The 21,362-nt window shown below is 39.8% G+C and overlaps 1 protein-coding gene across 1 annotated transcript in view; it reads left to right on the forward strand.

Annotated features, from left to right (window-relative positions):
* Positions 1-17,522: 17,522 nt before the first annotated feature.
* LOC131929761 (anoctamin-7) overlaps positions 17,523-21,362 on the forward strand; it is a 34,976-nt gene continuing 31,136 nt past the window's right edge. Inside the window, exon 1 of the mRNA XM_059286119.1 lies at positions 17,523-17,621. Within this exon, the coding sequence (XP_059142102.1) occupies positions 17,568-17,621 (54 nt within the window). The 5' untranslated portion in view covers positions 17,523-17,567. The remainder of the gene's footprint in view (positions 17,622-21,362) is intronic.

The raw sequence follows: 21,362 nt of genomic DNA on the forward strand, positions 1-21,362 counted from the left end.
GTAATATATATAGTTTTGTATTGTACTGAAATTGTAAAATTAATTGCAAAAGTAATTTAATATAATATTTGTTTTATAATTTTTATGAAAGCCCTTTCATTTCTAATAACCTTGCGAGAAATAAGTTTGCGAATTATTCCATCGATTCATGTGTAAAATAAAAGTCCCCCACTGTATAAATTTAGTCCCTAAGCATTTAACTTAGCCAATCACCTATTAATTAATCATTCAATTTCTCAACTTTTTTTTAAAACCTAAGCGAAGCTAGGCAGTATGCCTAGTCTATATATATAAAGCAAAGTGGTCAAGTGCCCGATAGGGCACTTCCCGGCGCCGCAGGCGCGTCAAATTTGGCACGATGGTGCCTTCGGGCAATAGAACACGAAGGCCGGTGACGGTTGGCCGAAAAGTCTACGGAGAAGGGGTCAAAACTGACCTCGACTGACCGGCGCCTTATATGGGCTATATTACGAAAAAAAATGTCCTCCGACGACCCCCCTTGAAATTTTGTGAGGTGGTAGGAGAACACCTTGGGGTGTCACAAAAAACTCGCCATGTCCGGGAAAAATCGGGAAATGGGTCAAAACTGACCAGTCGTATTTCCCTATATAATCTTTGTATTTTATGGGAAAAACAGAGGGTCATTTCAAAACGGATTTTAGGGCACTTACCCTATTTACATCTGGCTAATTTTTGGCATGTTTATAGGTAAATGGCCTGACCGTAGGGCAGACCTGTCGGTCTTACTCAAAACCCTCGACGAGGGCTAAAAAGTGACCGCGAGTGAAATTCTCTTTATATGAGCTCTATTACGAAAATAAATTTCCTCCGACGACCCCCCTTGATATTTTGTGAGGTGGTAGAAGAACACCTAGGGGTTTCATAAAAAACTCGGCATATCTGGGAAAACTTCGTAAAGGGGTCAAAACTGACCAGTTGTATTTCCCTATATAATCTTTGTATTTTATGGGGAAAAACAGAGGGTCATTTCAACGCAGACTTTAGGGTACTTAAACTCAGTATATCTGACTAATGTTTTGCATGCTTCTAGGTCAATGGCTTGACCTTTAGGGAAAACTGTCGGTTACACTCAAAGCCCTCGACGAGGGCTAAAAAGTGACCGCGAGTGAAATTCTCTTCATATGAGCTCTATTACGAAAAAAATTTTCCTCCGACGACCCCCCTTGATATTTTGTGAGGTGGTAGAAGAACACCTAGGGGTGTCACAAAAAACTCGGCATATCTGGGAAAACTTCGTAAAGAGGTCAAAACTGACCAGTCGTATTTCCCTATATATACTTTGTATTTTATTGGTAAAACAGTGTAATTTCTACACAAATTTTAGGGTACTTACTCTTTGGCTAATTTTTTGCATACACCTCTATAGATAACTGGGCCGTATGGAAAAACTGTTGGTCAGCATCAAAGCCCTCGAAGGGGGCTAAAAATGACTGCGAGTGAAATTCTCATTATACGATATTTGGTCATTTGGTCTATGAACAGGGGAGGTAACTTTTTAATGTAACAATTTTTAATATTTTGTATACTCTTTTTAAGAAAAAACAAAAGTCATAAAATATAGCATTGTTTTAAATGGATATTTTGTAATATATATAGTTTTGTATTGTACTGAAATTGTAAAATTAATTGCAAAAGTAATTTAATATAATATTTGTTTTATAATTTTTATGAAAGCCCTTTCATTTCTAATAACCTTGCGAGAAATAAGTTTGCGAATTATTCCATCGATTCATGTGTAAAATAAAAGTCCCCCACTGTATAAATTTAGTCCCTAAGCATTTAACTTAGCCAATCACCTATTAATTAATCATTCAATTTCTCAACTTTTTTTTAAAACCTAAGCGATGCTAGGCAGTATGCCTAGTCTATATATATAAAGCAAAGTGGTCAAGTGCCCGATAGGGCACTTCCCGGCGCCGCAGGCGCGTCAAATTTGGCACGATGGTGCCTTCGGGCAATAGAACACGAAGGCCGGTGACGGTTGGCCGAAAAGTCTACGGAGAAGGGGTCAAAACTGACCTCGACTGACCGGCGCCTTATATGGGCTATATTACGAAAAAAAATGTCCTCCGACGACCCCCCTTGAAATTTTGTGAGGTGGTAGGAGAACACCTTGGGGTGTCACAAAAAACTCGCCATGTCCGGGAAAAATCGGGAAATGGGTCAAAACTGACCAGTCGTATTTCCCTATATAATCTTTGTATTTTATGGGAAAAACAGAGGGTCATTTCAAAACGGATTTTAGGGCACTTACCCTATTTACATCTGGCTAATTTTTGGCATGTTTATAGGTAAATGGCCTGACCGTAGGGCAGACCTGTCGGTCTTACTCAAAACCCTCGACGAGGGCTAAAAAGTGACCGCGAGTGAAATTCTCTTCATATGAGCTCTATTACGAAAAAAATTTTTCCTCCGACGACCCCCCTTGATATTTTGTGAGGTGGTAGAAGAACACCTAGGGGTGTCACAAAAAACTCGGCATATCTGGGAAAACTTCGTAAAGCGGTCAAAACTGACCAGTTGTATTTCCCTATATAATCTTTGTATTTTATGGGAAAAACAGAGGGTCATTTCAACGCAGAGTTTAGGGTACTTAAGCTCAGTATATCTGGCTAATTTTTTGCATGCTCCTAGGTCAATGGCTTGACCTTTAGGGAAAACTGTCGGTTACACTCAAAGCCCTCGACGAGGGCTAAAACGTGACCGCGAGTGAAATTCTCTTTATATGAGCTCTATTACGAAAAAAAAATTTCCTCCGACGACCCCCATTGATATTTTGTGAGGTGGTAGAAGAAAACCTAGGGGTTGTCACAAAAAACTCGGCATATCTGGGAAAACTTCGTAAAGCGGTCAAAACTGACCAGTTGTATTTCCCTATATAATCTTTGTATTTTATGGGAAAAACAGAGGGTCATTTCAACGCAGACGTTAGGGTACTTAAGCTCAGTATATCTGGCTAATTTTTTGCATGCTCCTAGGTCAATGGCTTGACCTTTAGGGAAAACTGTCGGTTACACTCAAAGCCCTCGACGAGGGTTAAAAAGTGACCGCGAGTGAAAATCTCTTTATATGAGCTCTATTACGAAAAAAAATTTCCTCCGACGACCCCCCTTGAAATTTTGTGAGGTGGTAGGAGAACGCCTTGGGGTGTCACAAAAAACTCGCCATGTCCGGGAAAATTCGGTAAATGGGTCAAAACTGACCAGTTGTATTTCCCTATATAATCTTTGTATTTTACGGGAAAAACAGGGTAATTTCAACACAATTTTTAGGTTACTTAACCTCTGTACATCATGCTAATGTTTTGCATACACTTTTATTGATGACTAGGCCGTATGGAAAAACTGTTGGTCAGACTCAAAGCCCTCGACCAGGGCTAAAAGATGACCGCGAGTGACATTCTCCTTATTTGAGATATATATAAATAAATTGACGAACGATCCCCTTAATATTATTTGAGGTCGTAGACCGACCCTGGAGGGTAACAAAAAAAACGTTATTCCCGTCGGGAAAAGCCATTGTAGTCGTTAAATATGTTCATATATTGTATTTTCTAATATAAGCATAGCAACTGTTTGTTTTAAAAAAAAGTAAACAAGGACATTTTCAAGGGAGGTAACCTTTTTAAATAATTTTTTTTCAAATAATTGTATACTATTTTAAACAGAAACAGAAAATGACAAAGTATAGCATTTGTTTTAGTAAAAATTTAAGTTGTTAATTCAGCTATGTATCATAATTAAATAAAAAAATTAATTTTAAAAGTCAACGTAATATAAATTATGAGATATACTGTTCATGGAACCTCTGTAGTTCTAATTACATTTTAGTCATACATTGCGTACTTTCAGTTACTTTCTCTGAAAACAAATCGTAAACAACATACAACAACATCTTCTCTAAAATTAGCATTACTGTTTAAAATATAAGCACTCCACACCTCATCCTTCAATAAATAATTAGTATTAAAATTATGTAATGTTTTTGAAAACCTAAGCGAAGCTAGGCAGTATGCCTAGTAATATAATAATATATAATAATATTAATAATAATAGTAATAAATAATATAATAATAATATAGAAATAAACTAGTAATATAATAGTTTTTAGCAATTTTTAATTTGGATTAGTAGAGTCCAGGTGTTATGGTGATTGGGGATGTTATATTATTTAATAAAAAATACAATACCACTCTATACGCCATAGATCACTATTGTGTATTTTTATCATGGAAAACAATTGTTCTAACTTTTATTGTTTTATTCTCCCTGGCCATTCCGGTTGACTTCAAGGAGAGGTTAAGGGCAATTTTTGAAAATCTATATATATAATTCTCTTCTGGGAGCCGCTAGAAAACAAGCTGTAAACGCGCTCCCTACCTCCCCATGCCTACATGGTCTTAGTGAGCTGTGTTCACTCTAAATGTTTACAAACAGAGCCGGCTTTAGTGACGACTATTAGGGGCAGATAATTTAGTTTACAACGATTTTAAACGTAGGGGGGGAGGGGGGGGGGGAAGGAAGGGGGGGGGGGGAAGGAAGGGGGGGGGAAGGGGGGGGAAGGAAGGGGGGGTGGGGGTTATGGTCCTTAACGAGCTACTTATAGTGTTTTAAAGAAATATTTTCAGTGGCAGCGTTGGTACTGTCGAATTCACAAATTATGAATTACTGAAAAGTAAAAAAAAAAAAAAAAAACTAAATAGCGGCGTATGATATGCCGCGGGCCGGCTCGTATAAAATATTTCTAAACGGCAAAAATGCAAAAAAAAAAAAAAATGAGCGTAATCGATGGTTCCCAAACGGCTTTAATTTTTACAAATGTAACTATAATTTTAACGCTTGCTATATTTTTTTTTTTAAATTTAGAATAATTACATAGACTTTTCACACCTATTAACTTCAGCTCAATTAAATAATAAATAAAATAAAAAGATCTTCCTGGAACAATTTAGATCGTACATGGGATTGGTGTAATGACTTGCTACTGGTTAGACAAGACAATAACGTCTGTCAGAAGAAGAGGTTTACTCGACGGTCTGTCATTTAAGCCGCTCAGAGCTGGGTGGACTCAGGGATGTTCCACTCACGTAAACCCGGATTCAAACACGAGACTTTCAGGTTAGCAGTCTAGTGTTCTCCCACTAGGCCACGCCGTTCCACGGTGAAACTGGTTATTAAAATGACTAAATATAGAGGCGGAATGGGGGGTGGGGGGGGGGGGGAGGAGGTACGAAACTGATAGTTCATCCCGAGGGGGATGAGGTACGAAACTGATAGTTCATCCCTGTGGGGGGGGGGATGAGGTACGAAACTGATAGGCCGTGTATGGGCATATAACTTTATTTGATTACTCACCAATCTAAGCAACTTCAATACATTTACGTGTGGAATATTTCTTTTTTTAGAAAGAAGCTTTTAGTACACAACGTCCGTTTGAGGCTTTGTGGCAAAAAAATTACGTAGGGGATCAATTAGTCATAAAAAATTAATTACACGATTTTGAAACTTCGGGGAGATAAAGAGTTTAAGAAATAGCGCTAGTTTGATTAGCTCGCTGTCGTCTGTGTGCGGTCACGGACGGTTGATTTCACACCCGAAAACGGCAGCGGCGCTGAGAAGATAATCGTCTTTCAGAGATCGATAGCTACTGATTATGTTTTAAAGCGACTATTTTTAGTCGTTGCCTATATAGTGTCATTTTCATAAATTATTAATTACTAAAAAAAAGGTAGATGATAAAACAAAGATGAAAAAAAAAAACAGTATAAAAGCAAAGTTTTAAATGCACTAAAATAAAAAAAACTAATTTATTTTCTTTAATGTAAGCTTTGGTCGCTAAGATATATTAAAGATATTAAGAGTGACAAAAACTTGATTGAAGAAAACAAATTATTTTTAATTGATCGTTTTCGTGCATTTAAAAGCTTGTTATGATACGTCTCTGTACCGGAGATTTTTTCAGCTATAGCAGGGGTCTCCAAACTTTTCAGACCAAGGGCCGCATTGACTATGAAATATCAGTTCGGGGGCCAGAGTTTCTTCAAGGCATATCTTCGGTGTTATGGAGCCCCCCCCCCCCCCCCCCGTAAACTTACACCCATCCCCCCCCCCCCCAATAAAACAGTGCCATACATGTTATGTAGGGAAACCAGCTCTTGTTTTATGTTCAGGTCTTTATCCACACCCCTAATGAACACAAGCAGGTGATAGGTGGAAAAGCTGTCCAGCGACTCATCCATTGCAATTAAGAAATGGCGAAACTTGCTTGCATTTTTCGCTATTTGAGTCAAGATGGTTTCACTAATGTCTGCAACACGATGGGCAAAGGTATTTGCACCCAAAGCTACATTTTCAAATTGTTTTGAATTTTCTGGGCAAAGTTCCTCAGCCACCTCTAACAGACATTTTTTTCTGTGGACAAAAAGATCGCCGCGGGCCGGATGAGAGGACCTTGCGGGCCGTAGTTTGGAGACCCCTGAGCTATAGCATTGATTTTGTTTTTCTTTGATCTCACTTTCGCAAAACATTCCTGCATTAGAAAGTTTAGATGAATAAGATGACGTACCTGATTCACTAAGTCATTCTTTTTTAACTTGTTTTTTTTACTTTCTCGTATATACGAAGTATAGAGAAAGTATTGTAATCGTGCACAAAAATCACTTGAAATTTTAACTATTTTCACCGTATTACACCTCAGTCCTTCATCACATCCGAAGTATAGAGGACTTATTTTAATCGGGCAAAAATTATCAATCCAGATTTATCAAAATTAAAAGGTTTTATGCGTATTCCTGTCTGAAAAACTGGGCTTTGCAATTCTGTCCGTATGTCTGTGTGTCTGTGTGTGTGTGTGTCCGTGTGTAAACACGATAACATTTTTTTTACTTTCTCGTATATACGTAGTATAGAGAAAGTATTGTAATCGTGCAAAAAAAAAAAAATCGAGATTTTTACAAATCTCGACGTTTTACACCTCACTGATACGGAAAAACATAATTTTGCAATCTTGTCCGTATGTCTGTGTGTGTGTGTGTCTGTGTGTCTGTGTGTCTGTGTGTGTAAACACGATAACTTGAGTACCGTTACAGCTAGGTTGATGAAATTTCATATATAAGTATTTTATCAAAATCGTAGATCCGTATCAACTTTTGAGCGATTTCGGATAACCGGAAGTGGTACTTTTTCTACTTTGAATTTTTCAAAAGTCTATAACTTGAGTACTATTTCAGATAGATAAATGAAATTTGATATGTAAGTAAAAGATCTAATTCTCTACTTTCTGTCAAATTTTGAGAATTTTTCGTTGACCGGAAGTACTTATTTACGCTACTTCCGATTTCTCAAAAAACTAATGTACATTTTAAAAGTACTAATAATATTGCGCACTATTATGCGCTTTTTTATTCGCGTTCACTTGGTGTGCAATTAATTTGTCTACGAGATTTTATTCTATTTTTAAAACTTTAAGTATTTAAAATGGATTAAAAATCATGTCTATAGCCCGAGTTCCCATCCCCTGTTATTTTATATAAGAATATTCGAGAAAGTTTAGGGGAGATCACTCCCGGTTTATTTGTTGAGAAAGTGGAGGGGGGGGAGTTTCCTTCAAATATTATAATTATGAGGATAGGTAAACTCAATGGCGTAGCGAGGTCGGGTGTTACCCAGTGCGGCACTTAATGGTGTCACCCCACAGAGGCGTAGCAACCCTTCCCGGGAATAAACTTTCAAATTTTCGATCTGCACCCCCCTCAAACTTTAGATTTGCACCCCCCTCCCCCCCCCCCCTCAAGCTTTCGATTTGCACCCCTCTCAAGTTTTTCTCTATATATTTTGCTATTTTTTGCCTTGGTGTCACCCCCCTAAATGGTGTCACCCGGTGCGATCCGCACCCCCCGCCCCCCGCCCCCCCCCCCTTCGCTACTCCTCTGGGTAAACTACAGAAGTGTCATGAAATATAAAATGTCTTATATTTGTGTTATGTATCAGCAAACTCACTAAGTAGATAAAAAAAGTGATAACCCAAATGAATTTCACAATGATCTTTTCGTTTTTCGACGTATCTTATCCGTCACATGTAGTCCATAGCTTTTTAATCATAAACAGGAAGTGTAAATATTAAGTGAGCTTTAATCACTGAATAGCATAGACAAGCACACAATTGACGAACTCACACGATTGATAAACTACACGCGACTGGTAACCTTGCAGGGACTAATTAGGTCAAACAGTGAGAAACAAAAACAAAACAGAAAATTTCCAATAACTCGGCTATACGCGGCCTATCGTAGTGTGTCTATCTAGCATTCGGTTTTCTGATACAGGTTTGTCGTTTCTTAATACAATTAGGTTCCCCAAGGTGAAAGGAGGCAGATATTAAAACAAAACAAAATTGTTTTTAATAATGTCTGCAGTTATATTTATGACTTCGTATTCGAGGCGCTCATAGAACGAGCATATCTGACCTAAACTCAGCCCTAAACTTAACAGTTTATTATTACCGATCCAGAATCCAATTCTAACTAACAAATCTAGTTAAAAGATGAACCAAGTACTAAATGTATTAGTTATGAATTAGGATCATATACCTAACACAAGCAAAACAAAAGTTAAGTAGAAAACTTAAATTAATCCTAAACCGTCCCAACTGAAAACAAATCTACACTAAAAAATATGATGAGGTATGTCTAAGCCAATAGAGCCCACTTTATTAAAATATCTATACTAGTAGATTTTTAAAGATTCATGTGGATCTGAACCTCTTCATTTCCCATTATCGGCTAAACCAATTCGCTTCATAACCCGACCCCACCAACCTCTTCACAACCCTTCCACTCATCCTCTAGACCACCCACTCCCAACATCTTGACAACCCAATTCCCACAATCCTCTTCAAACTCATCCCACTCATTCTCTTCACAATTCAACCCCACCAACCTCTTGACAACCAAATCCCTCCAACCCTCTTGACCACCCATCTCCCAACCCACCCACCCACCCCCCACTTCTCACCACCTACCCCCCAACCTCTCACCACCCATCCCCCAACCTCTCATCACCATCCCCACCCTCTCACCACCCATCCCCCAACCTCTCACCACCCATCCCCACCCTCTCACCACCCATCCCCCAACCTCTCATCACCATCCCCACCCTCTCACCACCCATCCCCACCCTCTCACCACCCATCCCCCACCCTCTCACCACCCATCCCCCAACCTCTCACCACCCATCCCCCAATTTCTCACCACCCATCCCCCACCCTATCACCACCCATCCCCCAACCTCTCACCACCCATCCCCCAATTTCTCACCACCCATCCCCCACCCTCTCACCACCCATCCCCCACCCTATCACCACCCATCCCCCAATTTCTCACCACCCATCCCCCAATTTCTCACCACCCATCCCCCAACCTCTCACCACCCATCCCCCAATTTCTCACCACCCATCCCCCACCCTATCACCACCCATCCCCCAACCTCTCACCACCCATCCCCCAATTTCTCACCACCCATCCCCCACCCTCTCACCACCCATCCCCCACCCTCTCACCACCCATCCCACAACCTCTCACCACCCATCCCCCACCCTCTCACCACCCATCCCCCAACCTCTCACCACCCATCCCCCAACCTCTGTCCACCCATCCCCCACCCTCTCACCACCCATTCCCCACCCTATCACCACCCATCCCTAACCCTATCACCACCCATCCCCCACCCTCTCACCACCCATCCCCCAATTTCTCACCACCCATCCCCCACCCTCTCACCACCCATCCCCCACCCTCTCACCACCCATCCCCCAATTTCTCACCACCCATCCCCCACCCTCTCACCACCCATCCCCCACCCTCTCACCACCCATCCCCCACCCTCTCACCACCCATCCCCCAACCTCTCGCCACCCATCCCCCACCCTCTCACCACCCATCCCCCACCCTCTCACCACCCATCCCCCACCCTCTCACCACCCATCCCCCAACCTCTCACCACCCATCCCCCACCCTCTCACCACCCATCCCCCACCCTCTCACCACCCATCCCCCAACCTCTCACCACCCATCCCCCAACCTCTGTCCACCCATCCCCCACCCTCTCACCACCCATTCCCCACCCTATCACCACCCATCCCCCACCCTATCACCACCCATCCCCCACCCTATCACCACCCATCCCCCAATTTCTCACCACCCATCCCCCACCCTCTCACCACCCATCCCCCAACCTCTCACCACCCATCCCCCAATTTCTCACCACCCATCCCCCACCCTCTCACCACCCATCCCCCACCCTATCACCACCCATCCCCCAACCTCTCACCACCCATCCCCCAATTTCTCACCACCCATCCCCCACCCTATCACCACCCATCCCCCAATTTCTCACCACCCATCCCCCACCCTCTCACCACCCATCCCCCAACCTCTCACCACCCATCCCCCAATTTCTCACCACCCATCCCCCACCCTATCACCACCCATCCCCCACCCTATCACCACCCATCCCCCAATTTCTCACCACCCATCCCCCACCCTCTCACCACCCATCCCCCAACCTCTCACCACCCATCCCCCAATTTCTCACCACCCATCCCCCACCCTATCACCACCCATCCCCCACCCTATCACCACCCATTCCCCAACCTCTCACCACCCATCCCCCAACCTCTCACCACCCATCCCACCCATCCTTCACCATCTGTCACCAATCAACACACCACTTATGCTTCCTCCTCCCCGCCCCTCCCACCTGTCACTCTCTCATTGAGTAACATTCCCCCCCCCCTCCTCATATATGATATCGATTTCTCGATCGATTTTGTTGCAAGCATTATGCTAAACCATTCAAAAAACAATTGTGATCTCTACATTTTTTAAACATTTTCTGAGTTGCTCAGTGGATATAAATTATTTAACTGCTGATGAAATGTGAAGACGATACTAACAAGATTTCACACACGAATAATCTAAGGCAATAGAATGGTTAGCTGCTCAAAAGATTATCGTCTCGTATGCTTAAATAATGGAGGACATAGCACCCGACCTCCCCCCCCCCCCCTAGTCGGACATCTATGAAACATCTAACCATGTATCTGTAGCACCCCTACCCCTCGCCATGTCATCTCCAACATTCCCTTTTATGATTCCTATGGTCACAGTCAATCCCCCTCACCATCATACCACATCCACCACACCATCAATGAACACATCCTCCCACATCCCCCACACCTTCGATGACCACATCCCCCACATCCCCACACAATCAATGACCACATCCCCCCACACCATCGATGACCACATCCCCCACACCATCGATGACCACATCCCCCACACCATCAATGACCACATCTCCCACATCCCCACACCATCGATGACCACATCCCCCACACCATCAATGACCACATCTCCCACATCCCCACACCATCAATGACCACATCCCCCACACCAAAGATAACCACATCCCCGACTTCATCAGGGACCACATCCCCCACACCATCAATAACAACATCCCCCACACAATAATGACCACATCTTTCACACCATAAATGACCACATGCCCTCACCATCAATGACCACCTCTACCAATCCTCTTCCACTCCATCACCATCGTAATTTACAGTTTCCTCACAATTGTAAAATTACCCATCTCCACAATGTCCACACCTTTCCCCCAATTTCACCACCTCACCCATCCATTACTAATCACTTTCAAGTCCCACCCATCCCCCTCTACCCCCACCCATCTCACTCTATCCCTCTCTAGCCCCAACCCATCCGCCTAAGTTCCACTCTACCCCCCACCCTCTACCCATCTCGATATACCCTCCAACCACCTATGGATACCCCTTTCCCCCCTTTCTCTATCCATTTCTACCCCCAAACATCCTCCTCTACTCACACCCAACCACCTTTATCTTCACTAATCCCCCTGTATCCTTCACAAATTCCCCTTTCTCTCTATCCTCTTCTACCCCCAAACACCCTAATTTACTCACACCCATCTATCATCCTCACTAATCCCCCTCTATCCTCCACAAATCCTCTTTTATCCCCTACTCAACCTTTCACCTAGATCCCCCATCCATCACCCTTTCCCCACTCACACCCTCCATCCCCCACCCCTCCCACCACCACTCTACCAACACACTTCCCCCATTGTTGGAGTTCACCAAAGCGTGCTGCCAGCGTGTAAACAATTGATCCGCCCTACAACACACGCGTCAACTGTGAACAGAGATCATCACTACTACACTTCACCGCCAGCGTCAAGCATCTCTCTGTTATTTTCTTCCTCATCCATATCAGATATCACTTCGGTTAGCCGTACCGCTACAGTTAGAACCTCTCTACTAAATTAAAAATATAGAGTTCCAGTAAATCTTCACTTTCGTGTCGAACGATTAAATGTCACAACTAAAAAAAACTTAAGATTTTAAGCCATGAAAAACAACCACAATAATAACAAAAGAGCTATCTTTTTTAAAGCATCGGGCTTGAATTGGCATAAATAATAATAATAATAACTAATATATATTTTCTTAATATAACTAATTTTATTATTTCATGATGCAATTAAGTAGATAAGAGGGAAAAAACCCTTAAATACAACTTCCCCCTGACTATAACACCCTGTATAAACCCCATAAGTGCTGGGTTATGCACTAGTTTGTAGTGTGTGCTATGTTTAGGGGTGATTACCCATATGTAACACTTTCATAGTACTAGTCAGTCTAGGTCCCTTTGAACTGTTAATGTGGGAATTACCGATGTTATCGTCAAGAGAAATGTACCACTTTGTCACACTAGATAGCTGTGTTAATTGAAGGATCTATTATATTGGTGGGGGGGGGGGAGGTTGGACAGTGAGAGACGGGGTGGGATTATTGATTCTAGGCAAACATGGAGTACAATTACTGGTAAATTGAGGTATCGTTTTTAGGGTAAACAATCAAGTAAACTACGGCTCGGAGGACTTAAGAACAAGACAAAGGTAGAAAATAGTAAGAAAATATTTTAAAATATTGAGAAAATATTAAGGAAATATTAAGAAAATAGTAAGCAAATAGTGAGAAAATTTTGAAAAAATATTGAGAAGCCATTGAGAAAATGTTGAGGGTTAAAGACCATTGATTAATTGAATAAAGTAAACTGAGAGCTGATAATACTTTTTAAATTAATGAGCATTACTCGGAAAGCTAAACTAAAAATGTAAAAGTTAGAAATAATTTCTGCAATATGTTTTTAATATTATTATTAATTAATTTCATCATTAATTCCAATTTTGTTTTGATCTTCAACAAGGGACATATCAAAGTTTTTTTGTTTGTTTTTTATAGCTATCAAACAGAAAATACGAATTAAAAGTTGAACAAATAACACGTTCAACGTAGATAACAAAAAAAAAAACGTTTTAAAAGTTAGAACAAAAGCACTTTGCCTTTACAATATTAGGACAAAGATAGGACAAAAACCATCTTCAAAACGAGCACAGCTAACAAAAATTTAGCTGAGCTCGATATCAGGTAATCAGCTAACGCGAACTGATAAAACAGACGGGCGCTAGCTTTGACGGCTAGCTTCGTGGCGTTTTGCTGCATGGCGGTGTTAAAAATCATTAGCGATAACTCTTTGATGTGATGGTCTTCTAACCTCCCCCGTCATGGATACCATTAACGAGAAAATAAATGAGAAAATAAGTGAGAAAATAAAGCCATGATTAAATGATATGTATATCATTATCGATATTTTTTGTAATGACAAGATTAAAAGATGCCATGATTGAAATTGCTTTGAGCAACTAAATCATTGTTATCTGGTTGCTGTCAAAATCTTACAGCCAAATAAAAACCTCACTGATGATGTTATTCAGACATCAAAGACTCAGGGTGTCAGGGTCGAGTTGTTAGCTCGTGGCCGAGCCTCACCCACGGGCACAGCTCGTCAGGTCAGCAAGTGGAGGCATAGACCCGGCTCAACGGCTTTAGAAGGTATCGGTTGTCATCGCCTCCACCCTGCGTCCATCAGTTTCTAGCCGACATTTTTCAATGGGTGGGGGGGGGGGGAGGGGGAGGCACGGCCAAAGTACTTCCACTCTGACAAAATAGGGGAAAAAAATTATGATTTATTACAAAATATACATTTTAACCCGTTTCCGTCACCTCGGAAATTGTAAGTGTCCCTCTCCGAAAACAAATGTTTGAAAGAAACCAGGCGTTCAGCCCTGGTATATTGTATATATATATATATATATATATATATATATATATATATATATATATATATATATATATATATATATATATATATATATATATATATATATATATATATATATATATATATATATATATATATATATATATATATATATATATATATATATATATATATATATATATATATATATATAGCCTTTGATATGAACTAGGCTTATAAACTTGGAATTTGGAAAAATGTCGACAAAAAAAGCTAGCCTGCGCAATGTGAAGATTTAGTTAAGATCAATCTTTGCTTTAGCCTTAAAAATTATGGCGATTTCAATTCTGTTACTTTTTTTTTTAAAGCCAGGTTTAATCTTGAGGCCATTAATGCTGGATCAAGGCTGGGAAATTTAAAATGCAGAAATGTAAAAAAAAAATTTAAATGAAAATAAAAACAAAAAGTCAATCGAATGGAAAATAGTTCCTGATGGGAGATAAACGATCTCGACATCTAGAAAATCTTGAACGCAGCGTTAAATATTGAGTTGAGTGCGTAAAGATTACAGTGTTCTTGGTCTAGTAATAGACCTCACACTTGCTAAACCTCAAGTCGCGAGTTCAGTACCAGTTACGAGACTTTCTACATCGATACCATGGGTTGCAATACGTGAGGGAAGGAAATAAAACGCTCAAGTTGGTGGAAACGATCTCCATCTTTATCTCTTTGTGCATCTAGTCTGTTAAAAATGTATAAGGCAGTGATAAACCCCTAAATTCCAATGCCATTACAAATGTAGCATGATATTATAAATATAATGTTTTGATAAGTATCTTTTAAAAAGTATTAGAAATTGAACTGTTAAATTGCATGAGTGAATCGCTGCGGTAAACTCACGGGTGCTAAGCCGAAAAGTCCTGAGTTCAAACCCCCCGGGTAGAGAAGGCTCGATAGCTGGGAATAGCAATCCATCTAGGAATCTTAAAAAACTTGACATTTGTGGTGAAAAAAAGGATATAGAACGAAATACAAAAATAAATGCAGGCTGAAATCGAAGTCAACATCCCATGTCACGCATCATGTTGGCACGTAATACTTAATTGTGTTGGACAAAATCTCGTCTAATAGCTCAATTAAAAGGCTGACGAAGAAGATGAAGAAAGACAATTGGACATTAAGTTGTCCCTCAGTTTCAGATGACCGTCGGAACGATGCATTGTCATTTTTATCAGCGTCCTCCTTTACTCTGTCCTGCCCCTTCTCATTAAGCCCCCAGCCAGTTTTAAACCCTGTTCTTCTCGAATATTCCATTTTTTTATTGTCTGCCTTTTTTTCTTATAAATGGCTCTGGTCCTTATTAGGAAGTATTTGCTAGCCCTGATGACACTGTACCGTTTAATGTTAACACTGGTACCTTGAAATGTATATTTGTGACTTGATAAACAATACCAGATCCATTAATCAAACGCAACCAGCATCGTAACAACGCTGGTGCGAGTGGGGTGGGGGGGGGGCACTTTTAACACCATTTAGCGGGTGACACCAAATCGAAAATAAAATGTGCTCCTCAAAACAATATTTTATTTAGTTTAAATAGTGCTTTAAAAAGTGGAAGAGAGGTTTGACAATAACCGAAACTCCAAAATATTTGGAGAAGGGTGGAGGGGGGGTATCCCCAGTTACAGCAAGGGGTGACACCCGACCTGGTGACGCCACTGATACAACATACAAAGTACCATTTATATTCACTGAGCTCTTCTCTTATCGCTGTTGTTCTATTGTTTCATAACGTTATGTGGCATCGATCGTAGAACTCATTACGTAGTCAGTGGAATGGTCAACACGTAGACAAAAGTAGACTGGCCTTAATTCTGTTTGTTCTGTGCATTCAAGTGTGGTCATTTATACTTGGTCTTGTCAACAAGTTTATTTGACTAGGATAAAATGACTTGTGAACATTGTGTCTTTATTTGTGGCGACGCTAGAAGAACTGAAACAATTGATTTGTTTGTTTGTTTGTGTGTCACCTGCCTTGTGTGTAGTCTGGTGTTGATGTTTCGTGTGTTATGTGTTAGTTATCGCGTATGTGTGTGTAACCTGGTGTTAATGTGTTGTGCTATTCGCTAGTTACCGCATATGTTGCATGCAGTCTAGTGTATGATGTGTTGTGTTATGTGCTTGTTATCGCGTGTATTGTGTGCACTCATCTGTATTATGTGTATTCTCTGCAAGCCTTTCGTCTTTCTGGTAGATTAGAACTCATAAATAGCATGTGGGAACTAAAAATATCCAAGCTAAAATATCATGTGTTGTAATTCGAAGCTAAATATATTAAAATCAACAATTAGATGTGTTAAAAGTCGAACCTAAAAATATGATGTGTTGTGCGCTAAAGCTGTAACAAATATCACGTGTTAAACATCACAGCTTGTGCTAGTAGCTTAAATACTTTATTCTTTAATACATATTTAATCGGTATAGCATAGTATGTTCCTAGCTCCTTGCCAAGTCCTGCTTTCAGATTTCCATATTCATTCGTCTTCTAGAATTATGCTAGTTTCATAACATTATTTCTGAATAAATTAAAACATATTCAATTCCAGCGACTAAGTGTTCTCCTGTCCATTATCCAAACTTAACCTCTCTACAAACCTAACCTTTCAATATATAAACCCAGGTTAAATGGTTAAAATGTATTTTAATGTTAAGTCATTAATAAGAATACCGACAAGAGGGGGAGGAGGGGTGTGACACCATTAGGTGCCGCACCGGGTGACACCCGGCCTAGCTACGCCACTGTCTAAACCCTAACCTAACCGTAATATTATTTGTTTAGCATATGTACCATCTCACACAGCCAAAGACCAACAACATTTTAATCAATAGTGCGATTGTTCATTTGATGTGTAGTGTCAGCAATCATTTTGTTATACCTATACAAAAAATTAATGATTGATTAATGACAGGATCGATAACTTAACAATATCGTTTTCTGTAGGCATCTCTGGATGTCACGTGGTCCAATTATTTTACAGGCCGTTTATTGTTTTTGGTTTGTTTCATTAATACCCGCACGTGATACTAGCAAGTTGTAATTTTGTGTTTAGATGTGTATGTTTACTTTTGGAATATCTAAACAAATGATACATTTATTTAGAGTTACCGATCGTGGATAGACAGTTCACAGTATTATTGTTAGTGTGTCAATGTTTTTTTCTCCTCAATGGAGACTTTGTGAATAACAAAGTACACACAAAACGATTACGTCATCAGCGTTAAAAAATACACGAGTAGTTTTGTTTACGTGTGTGGAAGCGAGACTAGTTTTATAAGACGAGCTGAAATGTTAAGGAAAATTCGACATGGGCAGGACTTCGATTATCAATTTCTACAAGAGGTGAGTTGAATTAGTTTAGTCGACTGAAAAATCCCAGAATTACACTATGAAATGACTGATACTTCTAACAGTAATATAACCATTCGAACAATAACATGACCACATTTTCAGTCCATGAAATAACCCGCAGATCAGACTACCAGACGATTTACTTACTGGAACGGAATTGCCCATATTTAAGGAATTTGTTGTTTATATTTGAGTTAGATTAGAATTGATTACAGTTAAAGGTTTGGGCTATGACTAAGATTAGACTGATTAGGAATCATTTAATGGTGAAAAAAAAATTAAGTAATAGGCCTAAATTTCATACTATTGAAATGGCCAATATTAAATGGATGTATTTGTTAATATTTCAGTAAGATTAGACTTGATTATAGTTAAGGGTTTGGGGTATGACTAAAACTGGACTAATTACCGTTGGTTTTATTGTGAAAAAAATTACTAGGGAATACATTTCATAGCATTGCCTGATAATCCCTTTTTCTTCACTAAAAGTATATATTTTCTATATAAATTATATAAATTTCATTTCGGAAGAAACTCTGCTAATCGCTAACCGTATATTCTAATCAATGGCGTAGAAATAAATTTTAACCGCCCCCCCCCCTACCATGAACGAAACCTTCTTACGCCATTGACTGGAAGAGTCCACCTTCGGACACCGTTAAAATCAATCATCATCTGGTAGCATTAGTTAGCAGCTAACGATTATCAACACAACGCCCCTTATTTTTGGATGAGTCCATTGTCGGATGGCCGAGTAGAATACTACCCCCCCCCCCCTCACCATACCCCCCTCCCTCCGACCCCGCCCCCCTCCCCATTATTCTGTTGCAATGACCATTCAGGGAGACAACCCCTCTTACAAAAATTCTCAATGTATTCATTGTGCCCACGTCCGATAACTCCATTGTGGTGGACCTTTCTTTTTAATGTTCTGACTAGTATTTGACTAATCGATATGGAATGAATATTTGTTGAAATTATTATGTGAGGTTGAAAAATTATCATCATACCGTTGTCTTCTCCCTTTTCGTTATACATACCCCTGTCACCAAGAAACCTTACAACGCAATATGAGTTACGTTGATAAAAAAAATAAATGACCAATGCTGTGTCATAAAATAATTATTGAAGCCTAGTTATTGTAATAATTACATCTGTTCGCAACAATTATCGATGATAGTGATAATGCGGCCGCATATGAAAACAAAATTGCCCAGCGTAATTGCGTATGTTAAGATAGAGACAATTGATTTTGCTCAATGAAAATGTTCGGGTATTGCCGGTACAAGTTCGGATATTTCCGGTAAAAACACAAGCATTGGGTGTCATGTGTAGAGGCGTTTAGTGTGTAAATAAAGGGAAGCTATTCAACTAATAATCTGATGTTAACATTCATGAGCAGAACAACACAATGTACTATGACATAAAATCTATCAGTTTACTGTTTTTATTTTTGATAATCGTAAAAATAAATGTCTTATTTGATTATGAAGCCGAATTTAGGGTGATTTAGGTTACCTGTCGCCCCCCTCCCCCCGGGACATAGGCCAACGACGAGAGCTTTTCAGGCATATTTGTACTAGTCTTTGCAAATAGTGTATGCAAATTTACTGAGAGTTATTGGCCTTTGAAATTCGCTCCTCTTCGCAAATCGTGTTTATTTTGTTCAGTGGCGTAGCCAGGATCGTCTCAAGGGGGGGTCCAATTTTTACCCGGGGACAAACTTTCGATTTGCACCCCCCCCCCCTCATACTTTTTATATATATACCGAGGGGTCTATGGGGGTTATGACCCCCCTTACCCCCCCCCCTGCCTACGCCACTGCTTTTGTTACCTTCATAGGATGGAAACTAAAATACTATCAAATAACCACTTTCTAAGAACATTAAAAAAAGAAAATTATCACTAGTTCTGACAGTAAAATGACCACTGGATTACATTAGCAAGAACCTTGTTGAATGACCACGTTTGTAGAACATTGAAACGATAACTCGTTTAGTCAATTGAAAGAATCACACCAATAAATCACTTCTGCATCTAACCCAGAGGCGTAGCGACCCTTCCCGGCGCCCGGGGACAAATATTCAATTTGGCGACCCCTCGGGAGCAAACTTTCGATTTGTACCCCCCCCCCCCTCAACTTTTCGATTTTCACCCCCCCCCCCCCTCAAACTTTCAATTTGCACCCCCCCCCCCCCCTCAAACTGCAAAAATGCAGCTAAAATGACATTTTCATTTGTTTTTACAACCCATTTTGGCGCCCCCTAAGGTCGGTGCCCGGGGACATATGTCCCCCTCCCCTGCCCCCCCCCCCCCCATCGCTAAGCCTCTGATCTAACCATAAAATGACCATTCAAACCATAGAATGACCACGTTTTCAGAGTATGAAACGACCAGCCATTCAGCCCATCAGATGATCACTTATTAAGAACATAACATGACATTTATACGTAACTATATTTTTCCGTAGCTTTATGACAGCTGGCGCCATAAAAAAAAGAACTGTAAACTACTAAATTTCGACACATTGTTTCGATTCAATAATATTTGGTATACATTATTTTAAGAAAACCAGAGATAGATAGACGTTTAGCACATTGGTTCTTATCCTTTTTGGAGGTACTGGGCTCTACTAGTTTCACATGCGCATTCACTGAACCCCCCTTCTTAATAGTTCAATCGTCCGCACTGACAAAATTCGATCGTGAATCAAATGACTCGGGTGTGTGTCTGGACCCCCGCCAAACCCCTGGGGTTCGATCGAACCCAAGTTAAGCACCACTGGTTTAACATATCAGTGTGTTCATAACATATCGTAGACAAAGGATTAGCGTTTTGATCTGCAAGTCAAAATGTTAACCTTGACCTAAGCAAAGCATACAAATAAAATGTGTAACTGTGTTCATATATGTGGCACACCGTCTAACCCCCCCCCCCTCTCATGCTCCGACCCCCACTACAACTGTTACACAATTAGGTGAAGGGTTAAAAAAATTACATCATAAGAGAAAAAGAAAAGTCATTCGCCCCGAAATCTGAAAATGTCAATGGGCAAATGGGCTAATGATAAATCAGAACATTTCCCTTGTTGTTCTTGATAATTGAAATGAATATGATTATACGTACACCATTAAACATGGCGGCTTTATTCAGGGATATCTTAGTCTGGTACATATTCCCTTTGAGTCAGGGATCAATGAGTTTATATATATATATATATATATATATATATATATATATATATATATATATATATATATATATATATATATATATATATATATATATATATATATATATATATATATATATATATATATATACGTATATATATATATATATATATATATATACGTATATATATATATATATATATATATATATATATATATATATATATATATATATATATATATATATATATATATATATATATGTATATATACACATGTAAAAATATCGCCCACGCTAGCAGGTGTTCACCATACTATTTTATTAATTGCACAAAGTCCGTCAAGTCCAGGCAATACATTATTTTTTTAAATATATTATTAATAACAAAAATTAATTACTGGGATGGCTATAATATAATGATAATTAGCAATCAATTCTGTAAATAAAATAACACCTGGACGGAAAAAGCAATACCAATTGACGTTCAGACAAGTACAGTTTTGACATGCGTAAAGTGAGTAACTATTCCAATTAAAGTGTGTGTGCTAATGCATGTTT

The sequence above is a fragment of the Physella acuta genome, unplaced genomic scaffold (genome assembly GCF_028476545.2).
Source record: "Physella acuta isolate Inbredline_101_S28 unplaced genomic scaffold, ASM2847654v3 ptg001671l, whole genome shotgun sequence".
Taxonomy (NCBI): Eukaryota; Metazoa; Mollusca; class Gastropoda; family Physidae; genus Physella; species Physella acuta.